The 14,373-nt window shown below is 37.0% G+C and overlaps 3 protein-coding genes across 8 annotated transcripts; 1 reads left to right on the top strand and 2 right to left on the bottom strand.

The window, feature by feature from the left end:
• The first annotated feature begins 3,665 nt into the window (after positions 1 to 3,665).
• LOC119068446 (NAD(P) transhydrogenase, mitochondrial-like) lies at positions 3,666 to 11,407 on the top strand. 4 transcript variants are annotated; one of them, XM_037172021.1, is made up of 11 exons: positions 3,666 to 3,818; positions 6,775 to 6,894; positions 6,963 to 7,370; positions 7,434 to 7,744; positions 7,803 to 7,945; positions 8,009 to 8,472; positions 8,534 to 9,009; positions 9,084 to 9,250; positions 9,311 to 10,086; positions 10,149 to 10,360; positions 10,984 to 11,407. In XM_037172021.1, the coding sequence occupies exons 2-11, from the start codon at positions 6,804 to 6,806 to the stop codon at positions 11,128 to 11,130; spliced, it is 3,195 nt and encodes a 1,064-aa protein (XP_037027916.1). In that variant the 5' UTR covers positions 3,666 to 3,818; positions 6,775 to 6,803; the 3' UTR covers positions 11,131 to 11,407. The 4 variants fall into 4 exon arrangements, with proteins under 4 accessions (XP_037027916.1, XP_037027915.1, XP_037027918.1 ...); XM_037172020.1 differs by having other exon boundaries at positions 3,666 to 3,815; positions 6,773 to 6,894; positions 10,984 to 11,405; XM_037172023.1 differs by having other exon boundaries at positions 3,696 to 3,715; positions 10,984 to 11,405.
• On the bottom strand, positions 11,171 to 13,984 carry LOC119068492 (cysteine-rich DPF motif domain-containing protein 1). 3 transcript variants are annotated; one of them, XM_037172104.1, is made up of 2 exons: positions 13,874 to 13,984; positions 11,171 to 11,876 (listed from the first exon to the last, which is right to left on the bottom strand). In XM_037172104.1, exon 2 carries the CDS (start codon positions 11,864 to 11,866, stop codon positions 11,438 to 11,440), a length of 429 nt encoding a protein of 142 aa, XP_037027999.1. In that variant the 5' UTR covers positions 11,867 to 11,876; positions 13,874 to 13,984; the 3' UTR covers positions 11,171 to 11,437. The 3 variants fall into 3 exon arrangements, with proteins under 3 accessions (XP_037027999.1, XP_037028001.1, XP_037028000.1); XM_037172106.1 differs by lacking the exon at positions 13,874 to 13,984 and adding an exon at positions 12,507 to 12,589; XM_037172105.1 differs by lacking the exon at positions 13,874 to 13,984 and adding an exon at positions 12,419 to 12,551.
• On the bottom strand, positions 12,733 to 14,049 carry LOC119068480 (putative transferase CAF17 homolog, mitochondrial). Its single transcript, XM_037172091.1, has 2 exons — positions 13,914 to 14,049; positions 12,733 to 13,832 (listed from the first exon to the last, which is right to left on the bottom strand). The coding sequence occupies exon 2, from the start codon at positions 13,811 to 13,813 to the stop codon at positions 12,773 to 12,775; it is 1,041 nt and encodes a 346-aa protein (XP_037027986.1). The 5' UTR covers positions 13,814 to 13,832; positions 13,914 to 14,049; the 3' UTR covers positions 12,733 to 12,772.
• Between the last annotated feature and the right edge of the window lie 324 nt (positions 14,050 to 14,373).

Here is a 14,373-nt window from a genome sequence, read left to right as displayed (position 1 = left end):
ACCTCTACTTTGAAATCAATCATAGAAAATTTTTTTTTTTTTTTTGATGTATTGATGCCGTCCCGACCCCAACAAAATACACTTCAACAAGGGATGGGAATCTGTTTTATTCGTAACTAATACACAAACAAAAAAAAAATATTTTAAGGCGTGTGTGAACGAACCCCGTATAGAGTTGATCATAAATTCAATTCTTAAAAACTAATGTCTCTCAATTACTATTCGATACCAAATTTATCCAAATTTACCATTTTACATCTTCTACTGTTTCTGACTGTGATTCCAATTGATCCAATTGATACACAAAGTGACTTAGGAACAGATTTGGTTCTTTGTCCATTCTAATCAAAAACTTTCATTTGCAATGAACTATATCTACAACGAACTTTGAAGGAAGTTCAAATTCATTTCAATTTCATTTATTTCCAAACAAAATAAAATAAATTTCTAAAATTAAACGCTTTGCGTAGCTCGAGTATGCATTACAATTTTAAGGAGCTAAAACAACTTCAAATTCATGTCTCACGAGAGAATCCACCAAATAATTGTTTTATGATTACTGCAACCTTAATCGTTTTTGTGATATGATTGACATACAAAAATTAAAATTAGATCTTGTTATGTAAGGCTACCTCCACAACAAAAACATTATTCTGCGTGAAACGAATCTGTTATCACATAGGAATTGTAAAAAAGGTGTGCTAACCTAATAATGTTACGATTGCTTAAATAAATAAAGAAAAAGTTTTCATTTTATCTCTACCATCTGTTACTGCTGTTTATTAAATAATCTAAAATTCGCTTCGAAAAAACTCGCAAATGTTTTTCTAACTACACTTTCAGAAATTGTGTTTGAATGATAGTTTCTTCAGTAACTTTTCATTGCCCCGGCAGTAATAAATGTGTGTAAACTTTTTGTCCATACGGTCGTTTCATTTTATTATTTTTGAACAAATCTCTTTGTCCTTTTTGAAACCATTTTTTACATTTTTATAGTCCTCAGAGGCTTCGTCCTTTAAAAAGTAAGGACACGTCATATGGTCACAGCCTTGGTGTTACTAATTTCTAACTTACATGTGTATTTGCTTATTTTCAACAAGAAAACACAAATAATGTGTGTAAACTGCAAAAAAAAAATACAAAAAAAGTTTAGCTAAGAACTCATGTTTTTAACGTAAAATTTAATTTGTGTTGGAGAATCGTGTGAGTGAAAAGAAAATTGTTATTCTCGAAAAAAAAATCAACAGTTTTCGTTTTACAGGTAATTTGCTTAGACCTTTCAACCGTTAAAACACATTTTAAGAATGTAAACTAACAACTACAACGTACCAAAAAAAAGTTGCTCATTCAGGTTACTACCTACCTGCTCATAAATTTTTCTTTTTGCCAAGTGGATATTTGTTATATATCTGCACACAAAGGCTAATGCTTGGTTGTCAATATACGAATTTATAACCAAAATTATCCTAGAGAGGTAATTAAACCCTCAATTCTAATGATAGCTTTGATAGAAGGTTTGGCTTTTACTTATTGAACGCTCTTTCGTTTAGTCCGTTTAGTTCATCCGTGTACTTGACAGATGTGTTCAAACAATAGAATGTAGGCGGAGTTTACGTAAACGGATGAACATTTGTTGTAAACGGATGAATTTTTCTTAAACTGAAAGCACCTTAACTCCAATGCACTAGAGTCACAGTGAACTGCATTGAATTTGAAAACAGAAGAACCCATAGACAATAGATTAATCGAACCGGTAAAAAATTTGTATGAAATTTACCGGTGAATTTCATAAAGATTTTTAGCGGTAGGATGGGTAGGATTCACTAACTGACACAGCCTCTAACCTGTACTTAAAATCACACCAACTTCGAGAGTCGATTCAGTATTGCTTTTTTTTCACGAAAATCCCAAATTTTGATTATAAATCAGAGAAAAGAGGTTTTACCAGTCAAAGATAAAAGTGTTTCCCTGCTGACGTAGCAAAAGTTAAAGTACTTCTAAGATCTCATTACCAATAAAAATACAATTTTACAATTAGTTCAATGCCATTAAGTTTGAATTGAATAAAACGTATAATATCAAACAAATCGATCATAAGTGGTGGTGATAGTTATATTTATGTCCCATAAATAATGCTAAATTATGATTGTGTTTCTGTTCAAACATTTGAACCAGATAAAAAAACCTTTTTTTCTTTTTTAAGATAAACACATGACTCAAAAAGTATAAGTGGTTGTGCCTCCCAAATCGATCTCTCTGCAACATTGTTAACCATCGTCTAGATAAATATTTTTAACTCTAATCTAATAAAGCACACCAATGTGCTGCGCTAATTTTAAATTACATGGTCATAAAGTCTCATTACCTAAAATTTTATCTGTCGCTTTGATTACTGTGTGTTGATAATAAAAAAAAAAAAAATTGTACTCCAGAGAGTACGTTGACAAATTATATGTGGCACATGATTGCCACACGGTAAGACCGAAAAGTGGCAATATTCAATCAATATTGAATGTAATCACAATATCGAATCTACAAATTCGTAAAAATGATTAAAAATTGGAAAATGTTTTCAAGACATAAGCGAACATTTCGTGAGTTAAAGTATGACCGACCAGATAAACCACTTTTTTATTGTATACTGTTTTGGAATTGGAGCACGGGGATTTTGCAAAAAAAAAAATAAAGACAAGAAAAAACCACGAGCTCTGATTTATAAAGCGGCATTAAATTCATCATCGTCGCAAAAGGCCAAATTTAACTTATAATAATCATAAGAATAATGTGGAGCTTTTCTGTATTTGCGAAAAAAATTCTAATTGTTCATGACATAAACAAATTTATCTTTTTTTTTCTTTTCTCGGTTATGTAAGCCGTAAATATTTGAAGATGATATAAATATTTATCTATTTTTTATAATATGCGCATAAAATTCTGGAAATATACTCGAAACCATTTTTTTTTTCATCTTCAGAAAACATTCTCATTGACGCATTTTCGTATACCGAAAAAGAATTCATCTGCTGAAATATATTTCTTATTTATAAGACTGTCATTTAAACTACACTGCTGGTCCATATTGGTCAAATCGTTATTTATTAGTTTTAATTTAAAAACAACAGAAAAATAATTAAAATGGTCAAATACCGGTCGGTAGTTCATTTAGTTTTTAGAATGTTAAAACAAAAGTATCATCAGAAAAATTCAAATTAGATCGTTAAATTGTCTACGTGTATCCCGTATACCATATAACTACACGTTACTCTAAACGTATATACAAAAAAAAAAAAAAATGATCAAAAAACTACAAAAATGTATTCTCGCGTAATTTCCTCACATATTCTTAATTTAAAAGATAAAAGCCTCTGCATATTACATATCCATAATGCCACGCATTCATCATTAATATTATGAACAAATAATACAACCCGAAACCATATGTTTTTTGGAAGGCACAACCGAGTGTCTCATTTTTTTAATGTGGATGTTAAATAAACACACATTGGAGTTCTCTGCGAGCCCATATAATACCAGCAAAGAAACGATTTCTCTTCTTTTGTATGCGAGAACCCAAAGCACACAATCAAATATAACTTTGGAGGTATATTTTGTCAGTCTTATCTCACAAAAAAATTGGAAATGAACCGGCATGTAATTCGTATCCAAGAGAGTTGCCAGCCAGTCAAGCAGAGTGACTCTTGCCGATTGCGTGCTGGTTTGTTTAGCGAAATATTTTTAGTTTAGAATTAAATATAATTTTCAAATTGTTGGCTGAAAGTTGGGTGTCACAGTGGTTTTGTGTTCGATTAAAAAAAAAGGTGAATGAAAATTGTGTTTGTTTCGAATCGAAATTTGGCCATTTTGATCGAAATTTGATCTGAGTTGATTATCTTGTGTATGTTCACACAACAAATTGCCGAAAAATTGATTTTGTTTCTCTGTTGAATATTTTATAATCGACAAGAAAACAGATCGGTGTTACAAGCTTGTGTGTCGATTGGGTGTTTCGTACGACAATAATTCTGCGAACCCTATTCTTATTGTTGCATACAATAATATATACGCGTATATGAATTACCAAAAATTTTGTTGAATAAATTCAATCCCACTGTCTGCCTTCAAACATCACAATTTCCATCTCAACTGCTCATTATTCTACGCAATTTATCAGTGCAGATGTGATACCTCTTCGTTGAAAAAGAAAGAGAGAGAGAGAGAGAAAACAATTGCATCACCAACACATACCCACTGTATTTAATCTCACGCAATGCGTACGCACAATTTGTAAAGAGCGCGAGAGATTGGGTTGTGTATTTGATAAGAATACGATGAGGGCTCGGATCTTTGGTCTCGATAGAAAATATTGTCATCTGATCTGCATGATATTGTCATCTATTTTTGATTTAATATTTAGTGGTAATCCACCTGCTCTCACCACTACACTACGGTTAATTCGGGCCTAAAGGTATTTTATAAAAGTTTCGAACCTGAAATTGTTCAAGTAAATTATAATCAATTTATTCAGTAAAATGGTATCGGGGAGTCCAATTTGTTTTAAGATTTTTTTCTTAGCTCCGATGGATGCCGCGCCGCAAGCTTCTCATATCTTTATATTTTGCTTCAGACTGGCTGAATCTTAATAGCACTCTACCATTATATCCGTTTTTGCATTCACTCAATGAGACACTCTACCATGGTGTCAAGGAATCTCTCGCCGCTTCATTCACAATAATTCACAAAGTGACATCTTCCTTATACAAAATGTGTCAAAATGTGGATCATTGTGAATGACGCCAGTCGGTTCAATTACCTCTACGCACCGTACAGGTCGACTGTATACTGATAAGGCCAACTCTATAAAAATGTAGGAAATTTTCACTCATTTTTACTTGCGCTCCACACAAACACCACATCAAAACTTATACTCTACTTGCATCAGTTTCGAAAGTTATCATGAAAATATAAACAAACCGCCGCCAGTGTTTTCGTTTTTGTTTATGTTCACTTACAGACCAACAATAAACGAATATATTTTGCCCCACGATCGTCTTAAGTTACAGATCAATTTAAACGAATTTCGATTCGTAGAATATTGTCTCAGCTTTGTTGTTCTTTTTAAAATCAATCGATTACTGTGAGGTCTGTTGAGTTTTTTTTTTGTTTGTTTTGTTTCGGTTGAACAGTTTATGAGAATTTTTGTTTCAAGACTCGATTTTCGGCAATTGGTTCGATGGGTTATGTTACGGTTTTGAATAAAATTCACTACGTATATGTTTAACTTAGTCCAGCCGTCCAGCGTCTATATGACTGCCGTTCGTCTTACACATACTTTACATGATTTGATATACATTAGCGATTTAACAAAACAAAAAATTAATTAACCATTTTATCAGCGAAAGGAAAGGAAAAGTACTTGCGAACAAAAAAAATCGAGTAGCTTATTGACTTTCAACAGACAGCGATAACTGGCATTATCTGCATACAGAAAGAATTATAAAATTTGTTGTTCCCATTCAATCTATCGTACTGTTTCGTAATTTAAATACAGTATATAGGCTAACCAACCATTATACATCCAATTAAGTATTAATTGTCGGCTCTAAAAATGTTAGTAGGTGAAAGAGAACTGTTATACGGCGTTATTTATTGTGCTAGGTCGGTTTCTTGTATGCAATGAAACTCTTCACAGTTAATTATATTAAAGAGTGATGGGAGAGCTGTTTTTGTTTGTTTATATGCAGATTATTCCAAACCGACATTAAAAGATTCAAGATAAACATCTTTCCGGTGTAAAAATTGATGTAGAATGTTTCTGAGAACAATTAGCGATGGGATCGCATTTTATCTAAAAGATTTTACCTTCATCAACTGCAACAGGTTTGTGGCATCGGTCTCGTTAATGCCATACAGTAATACGTTTTACTCTATTGTATGTGACACAATCACGACAGAGTAAAGTTAACCAGGCAGGAGCGCTTGTTTGACTAGGGACCTAGTAGCCCTATAAATTTTGCAAATAAAATTTTTCGACTTATGTCAGTGTTCATTTGAGTTCATTTTCATACAGTGTATTAGGTCCCTTATTTGACGTTTCGAAAATGAACCGCTCCTGCCTGGTTTATTTTACTATGCCGTGGACACAATCCATTTAAAATCGTTTTTGTTTCGTTCCTCTTATGGAACTTAATGTTTGGATGATGGATATAATGTTCTGTAGTGCGAAACTGAGTGGTATACAACGATTAATTGGTATGTGATATGAACACATTGAACACTAAATCAGCTGAAAGTTTCTTGTTTGACATTTTCATTATGCCATTCAAGATATTCTTCAAAAAAATACGTTTAATCGTGTGTCTATTGCATGTATGCGATAAGGGGGGTCAAGTGATTTCTTTTGATGAAACTTGTAACTTCATACATTTCAGTCCGAGAAGTTCGTTAGTTGTTAGAGTCACGAATTGTTCTGTTCGAAACGAATCTATCAATTCAATTATTAATCTGCAAATTTGACAGCTCCATTAAATCGCGACGATCGTCCATTTGTTACCTTTAAAGTTTCATTGAGCAATAACAATAAAACCGTACCACTTCATACTATCATTGGTCAGTACTAACAAATCATTTAAGTCTCAGTTCTTGACAGGGCTTCAAGCTGTGGTCATGAAAGTGAATTTTCGCAATGATCTAATTGTTTGACTGAACATCGCCTGCTTGCTTCAAAAGTTTTTGCCGATTTTTGTTTATTGATTTTGTTTTTCCATTTTATTATAGCAACCATTTGACAAGTAATCGGTATCAACATGACCTTGGGCGTGTTACGTCTCTGCTCCATGAGTGGTGGACGGTTTCTCTACGTAACAAGACCAATAAATCCATCCAGATTCCTTTCCGGTAATTACAGATTATTTAAAAGTGAAAATTCGAGACAAAAAATATTAACAATTTCATCCGTCAACAAGGCACTGCGAGACTATTCCAAAAAGATGCCAAACCAGCAGCGGTAGTGAAAGGAGTACCATACAACAACTTGAAGATTGGTGTACCCAAAGAGAAATGGGTTAATGAGAGGCGTGTGTCGGTTACACCGGCTGTAACAGCAACATTTGTGAAAAATGGATTTACCGTTCAAGTGGAGGCTGGTGCTGGATTCGAAGCCAAATTCAGAGATCAAGATTATATTGATGCCGGGGCGAAAATTGTCGATGCTCAAACGGCCTTTCAGTCAGATATCGTGTTGAAAGTGAGACAGCCAATGGACAATGAAATTCCGTTGATTAAAGAGAACGCCACATTGGTGTCATTCTTATACCCAGCCCAAAATAAAGATTTGGTCAGTAAACTCGCTGAACGTAAAATCAATGCATTTGGTAAATGAATTTGTTGTGCTACAAGCGATAGAACCCGATCGAAATTAAATTTCACTTTTTTAGCAATGGATTGCATTCCGAGAATATCAAGAGCTCAAGTATTTGATGCATTAAGTTCCATGGCAAATATTTCGGGCTATCGAGCGGTCATCGAAGCTGCAAATCACTTCCCAAGATTCTTTACCGGACAAATTACAGCGGCTGGCAAAGTTCCACCTGCGAAAATTTTAGTAATTGGTGGTGGTGTTGCTGGTCTAGCCGCTTGTGGACAGGCAAAAGGTATGGGTGCTATTGTACGAGCTTTCGACACACGGGCAGCTGTTAAGGAGCAAGTCGAGAGTATGGGTGCAGAATTTTTGACCATCAACATTGAGGCAAGTTGATCGGTACACGATCTGTCAGGTTTTCGTATAACTCCAATTGATTTCATAGGAAGAAGGTGGCACTGCTGGTGGCTATAGTAAAGAAATGAGTCAAGCGTTCTTGGATGCAGAACATGAACTCTTTGCAAAGCAATGCAAAGAGGTCGATGTGATTATAACAACAGCGTTGATTCCCGGCAAAAAAGCCCCATTGTATGTTCAGACAACATATTTAACTGACTTTTAGCGTTATGCTTAAACTTTTCCATTATCTAGGTTGATTCTCGAGGAACACGTCAAGTCCATGAAGCCTGGCAGCGTTATTGTTGATTTGGCCGCTGAAAGTGGTGGAAATGTTGCTACAACAGTCCCTGGAAAAGTGGTCACTATCCATGATGTTGTACACATTGGTCTTACTGATTTGTCCAGTCGTTTGCCAACACAAAGTTCGACACTGTACGCTAACAATGTCTCCAAATTCCTCTTGTCAATTGGAGAACAGAAACATTTCAATATCAACTTGGAAGATGAAGTGGTTCGCGGCAGTATCGTGCTGAACGATGGAGCTCTAATGTGGCCTCCACCAGTGATACCAGTAGCAGCAGCACCACCGCCACCAAAGACTGGAGCAGCGATAGTTCAAGCTGAACCACCAAATCCTTTCAATGAAGTTTTGAAGAGCAGTCTTACGTACACAGCTGGCTTAGGTGGACTGTTGGCATTAGGATACGCATCGCCAGGTAACTCTCTCCTTATCTCTATTTTGAAATTGTCATTAACAATCTAACGAATGACTTGCAGGACCTGCATTTACCACAATGATGACCACATTTGGTCTGTCCGGAATCGTTGGATACCATACGGTTTGGGGCGTTACACCAGCTCTGCATTCACCACTTATGTCCGTTACAAACGCGATCTCTGGTATCACGGCCGTTGGTGGACTACTCCTAATGGGTGGTGGTGTTGTTCCATCAAACGTAACCGAAACATTGGCCGCAAGCGCTGCACTCATTTCATTCATCAACATTTTTGGTGGATTCCAAGTTACCCAAAGAATGCTTGATATGTTCAAACGTCCTACCGATCCACCAGAGTACAATGCATTGTATGGTATTCCAGCAGCCGTATTCTTAGGCGGATACGGATATGCTGCTCTCTCAGAAATGCCAGAAATTCATCAAATGGCTTACTTAGCAGCTAGTTTGTGCTGTGTTGGCGCTCTCGCTGGTCTTTCTTCTCAAAAGACATCGAGATTGGGAAATACTCTTGGAATGGTAAGTGAACCCCTAATTAGAGTATGGAAAGGACAACGATTTGGTTACCAACTGAATATTTATTTTGTGAACAGATTGGTGTGACTGGTGGAATTGCGGCCACACTTGGCCAAATAGCTCCATCTCTTGACGTTCTCCTGCAAATGGCAGGTGTTGCTGCAATCGGCGGTGGTATCGGCGGAATAATTGCCAAAAAAATTCAAATAACAGATTTGCCACAATTGGTCGCCGCTTTCCACAGGTGAGTACAGAGTACTGAGTCTATCCGGTCGAAAAGTCTATCTTAAACGTCCATTCGCAGTTTGGTTGGAATGGCTGCCGTTCTTACGTGCGTTGCAACATATATGCACGATTTTCCCTCATTGGCCACAGATCCAGCAGCGAATGTCCTGCGAACAGCTCTGTTTTTGGGTACATACATCGGTGGTGTTACATTCAGTGGATCATTGGTTGCTTACGGAAAACTACAAGGAATCTTGAATTCATCTCCGTTATTGTTGCCTGGCCGTCATTATATAAATGGTGGTTTATTGGCTGGTAACGCTTTAGCGATGGGCGCGTTCTACATGGATCCTTCATTTACGGAAGGGCTAGGATTACTTGGCGCCACAGCAGCTATGTCAACTGCGATGGGAGTTACATTAACTGCCGCTATTGGCGGTGCTGATATGCCTGTTGTTATCACAGTTCTCAACTCGTATTCTGGCTGGGCCCTGTGCGCAGAAGGTTTCATGTTAAACAACAATTTGATGACAATCGTCGGCGCTTTGATTGGATCATCTGGTGCCATTCTCTCGTACATTATGTGCAAAGCCATGAACCGTTCACTGCCAAACGTTATTCTTGGTGGATATGGAACATCATCAACTGGTGGCGGTAAGGCTATGGAAATAACTGGAACCCACACCGAAGTGAATGTCGAGGGTTGCGTTGATTTGATTAAAAATGCGAGAAACATAATTATCACACCCGGCTACGGTTTGTGTGTAGCCAAAGCTCAATATCCGATTGCTGAAATGGTTTCCATTTTAAAGTCGAAGGGAAAGAATGTTCGTTTCGGTATCCATCCAGTGGCGGGTAAGTTAATATTTTTAATGTCTATGTCATGTCGATGAAACATTAACCCAACCTGCAAACAGGTCGTATGCCTGGTCAATTGAACGTGCTATTGGCCGAAGCTGGTGTGCCATATGATGACGTATTGGAAATGGAGGAAATTAACGATGACTTTGGAGAGACTGACCTCACATTGGTCATCGGAGCCAACGACACAGTGAATAGTGCAGCCGAAGATGATCCTAACTCAATTATTGCCGGCATGCCTGTGCTGAAAGTGTGGAAATCAGAGCAGGTAAGTTTATGCAACCAACGACTACCGTTGGAGTTTTTGATTGGTAGTGGGACAACAATTTTTTTGACTGCGACTTCAGAATTCTTTTACAAAAACGAAATTGGAACCATTCTCCATTCTGTCACTTGGTTGATTGGGGCAAAGGTGACGTTCGTTAAGGTCATTGATAGTCTAGGAAAAGTGATAAAGTTGGATCTTCAATACATCAATGGACTGACTGTTCATCGATTTTCAACCCGATCGACATGGTTTGGGTCTCTAATGTTATATTTTCGTGAAGAATCGCCAGAAATAACATAAAAATCGCCAAGAAAAATCAAAGTGCGAAGAAACGCCCAGAAACATAGAGAATGAAAAATTTCTTCACGCTTTGGCGGTTTTTCTTGGTGTTTCCTCACATTCTGGAGATTTTTCTTGGTAATTTGACGAATCAATCAAAATGATGAATTGCCAAGGAAAATCCTCAAAATGTGACGAATCGCCAAAAAAATCTTGGAGATTTGACTTTGACGATACTTCACGACTATAATTTTAGCCGACCCGACTTTATTTCGTCTCGCATATTGTCCGATTGTTTTTGATGAAAATCGCTGTGGTCCCCTAATTTTTCGTTTGTTTTACAGGTGGTTGTAATGAAACGATCACTGGGTGTTGGATATGCTGCCGTTGATAATCCAATTTTCTATAAGGCGAACACTTCCATGCTTTTGGGAGACGCAAAGAAAACATGTGATGCTTTGTTAACCAAAATTAAGGAGACTTATGCATAAAAAGGGAGGGATGTCTAACGCTGGTCGGACACGGAAGGTGAACGTAATTTCTTTTTTAATAACATTTTTTTGTGTTTGATTGGAAGTGAAAACTATTAGGCAAATTATGTACCGAAAAATTATGATGATGCAAGCGAAACATTTTAATTAATAAATCAATTTAGGGGATTAAGGATAAAGATGAATTGTATTTTTAAATGAAAGTCTATGTATAAAACAAAATGAAAATTAAGATTTAACGTTAAGAATGAATTTTAAATTAAATAAAAAAAAAATATTTCCGGCTTTTCCTTCCAATTCCAAAAGATTATTTCGTCCGACTGTTCGCAATCTGCTTCCGAATTTTCGATTGCACTTCCAGCGGAAACGAACTCAACACACCACCGGCACACGACAAACAGTACGACTTCGAGTAATAAAAACTACAATCCTGACCGCGACAAATCGGCCGATTACATTTCACACAATCCGCACCGAGTGCAATGAAATATTCACTGTTTGTCGTCTTCTCCTGTTCGGGTGCCGGCGAGAATGGATCTTTCATCACGTAACAGTTCTCGTTGAATTGGATTCGGCTGGCAAACGGCGGACGCTTCCCGAAATAGTCGTACTCTTCGTTAAGGTCACAGTTGTGGCATTTGAATTGTGGCTTTGGAACGTCGTCCTCTTCTTGGGCTTTAGTTTTCGGGTCGTTTTGGGCGGATGTAGAGGGTTCCAGTTCTGATGGTTCGTCCATTATTTAGAGGCTGCAAGAAATAACCAAGTTTTTGTTTTGCAAATCAATGGACTCCTTGATACCTTTATGTGAAAGAGGAGTTGGTTTTTGGGAAGAGTGACAGAAATTGCGGAATTTTAGTGATTGAGAATAGAGTTGAAGGCTCACTGACTCTTGTGAATAGTCAAACCAAAGAAAAGGTGATATTACCAGGCGAACCAACAGCAGCAATCAACAGTTGTGAATAGCCTATACGATTCAGAACACGAATGTGCCTGGAATATTCAAATTTAAGAATCCAAAGTGTCGAAAATATGGAAAACTAAGTCTGTAACTGTTTTGCACGCGTAAAAAGTACGACTTTCGTATCGAAGCTGTGCTTGCTATTATTCTTCATTTGCCTGATTTCTCCATTTCATATCTTATTTTAAGCAACAAATGAGATAAACGACGACTTATAACTTATATTCGAAAGTAGCACTTTTTACGAGTACGAGTACAGTAATTACAAAAATTAATAAAATCGCGTAACTCCGGGAACAAAGTTTAATAAAATCAAAACAAAAAAATCACCTCTGGGCCACTGAGTGATAACAAAAAATTCAAATTGCGATCTTGTTTGTCAACAAAGTAAGAAAAAAGAATCAAACAGATTCTGTACATTACGTCAGCTCTGAAAGATGAAAGTGCTATCGCTGTTATTCAAGAAATTCTTTCTTTAATTTACATTGAGCGTGGTGATCTCGATGTCAGAGACTAAAAATTCGAACTCTTCCGAAGACAACCACAGTGAAAAAGGTGGAATTTTTTCAATTGAGTTTTCATATTCGAAAGTGGAATTTCATAAAGGATCACCCATTACGCCCACAACACAAAACAACTGCTAATCAAACAGAATCTAAACTTTTATTCAACTGACCGATTCGACTATAATTCTTTGTTCTTCAATTCATTTAATTTAGGAGCTTCGGTTGGCCACCAAAACGGTTTGTACGTAGTCCCTTTCACATACACATCACTGCCACCCAAAATAAATGGCGACGTTTCTTGTAGTGCAACATCCACTTTCAGCAAACCCAGGCCCCAATCCTGCTGATGACCTCGTAACTTTCCAACAACAGCACCATCAGTTGTCTCGATTTGATTGCTACAAAAATCTGTCAATTGTCCATTTAACTGTAGCGGCATCAGTCGCTTTCGGATCACACCGGTGTGATGGGTACGAGCCGTGAACTCTTGTCCTAAGTAGCAGCCTTTGTGAAAACTAACGCCATGCAAATAGTCACAATTCGATTCGAGTGGAAAGCATTTGGCATGCGGTAATTCGTCGACGCCTTCGGCCACTCCAAGTTTATATCGATGAATTGTGTAGTCTTTAGGATTACCCTGCGAAACGTTTTGCGGTGATAGCCTCTGTAATATGTCACAATCCTTTGGAGCGACTATCCGGACACCAAGGTTTTGAACTCGAGGATCGTCACAAATAATCAGGTCATCATTGCTGTTCGATAGTGCTTGAAAATTGACTAATTTGTCCGTTGGTATGTCTTTCTTGGCTCCGTCCGGATCGAATAGCACCCAAACTGTAAGATCACTAGCGACATCAATGTCGATTTTCTTTCGTACTCTGAACATTTTTAAGTGTTTCACTAAGTCAACGTCAGCCCGCGCATCACACTCAACCAACAGTGTGTTTTCTTTGGTTTTGTAAATTATTGCATCATACAGCACCCGTCCAGCCTTGTTCAAGAACATACTGAAGATTGCCGGCTGCTGGCTCAAATGATTTATGTCGTTTGTTATTAACGATTGCAGGAAATCAGAAACCAAATCACCGTGCAGTCGAATGAGGCTTCGTTTCTTCAATTGCTCTAACTGAAATCGATTAGCAGTTGCTTCGGTGGAGAGGTGTTTTGCATGTACATTCCGGTAGTCTTTGAATCGAACATATCGCAGTCGGTTCATCATGGTTTACGGTTTCTTATGGCTAAATGAAGAATAAAATTTGAGAAAAGAAAATGTAATTACCTTCTGCTCTAACTCATCTAAATTAAAATATAAATCTCACTGCGATTAAACTTTGCGTAATTCACATCCAAAACAAACAGCAGTCAGTCGGAATAGGTAAATACAAAAATGAACGGAGCTGTCAAGTGTTTCTTATTCGAAATTTTCGTTAAATTCATTCTGTTTGTCGTTAAAACCAGATAAGTAAGCAGTGCCGTTAGTACCAAGGTTCTGAAAGAACAGGTTAAGACACTCACGAAGGCGGGTGACACCGAAATCGATAAACGTACTCAGTGCAGATTGCGTGTGAAATGAACTTGAAGAAAATGTTTTTTAGGAAAATTCGAAATTTTGTTTTTGTTACGTTGTTACGTTGTTACGTATATGAAAAATAAACTTCGTAGCCGCTGAACTCAATTTGTGTGTCACCGCCTTCGTGATCAGAGTTGTCTTAACCTGGTTCTTTCAGAACCTTGTTTAATACATCGTTGACATAGTGTATCCATATATAAACAATGAAA

This window comes from Bradysia coprophila (assembly GCF_014529535.1).
Source record: "Bradysia coprophila strain Holo2 chromosome X unlocalized genomic scaffold, BU_Bcop_v1 contig_185, whole genome shotgun sequence".
Taxonomy (NCBI): Eukaryota; Metazoa; Arthropoda; class Insecta; order Diptera; family Sciaridae; genus Bradysia; species Bradysia coprophila.
Note: the sequence above shows the minus strand (reverse complement) of the source record. Positions and strands in the feature narration are given on the sequence as shown.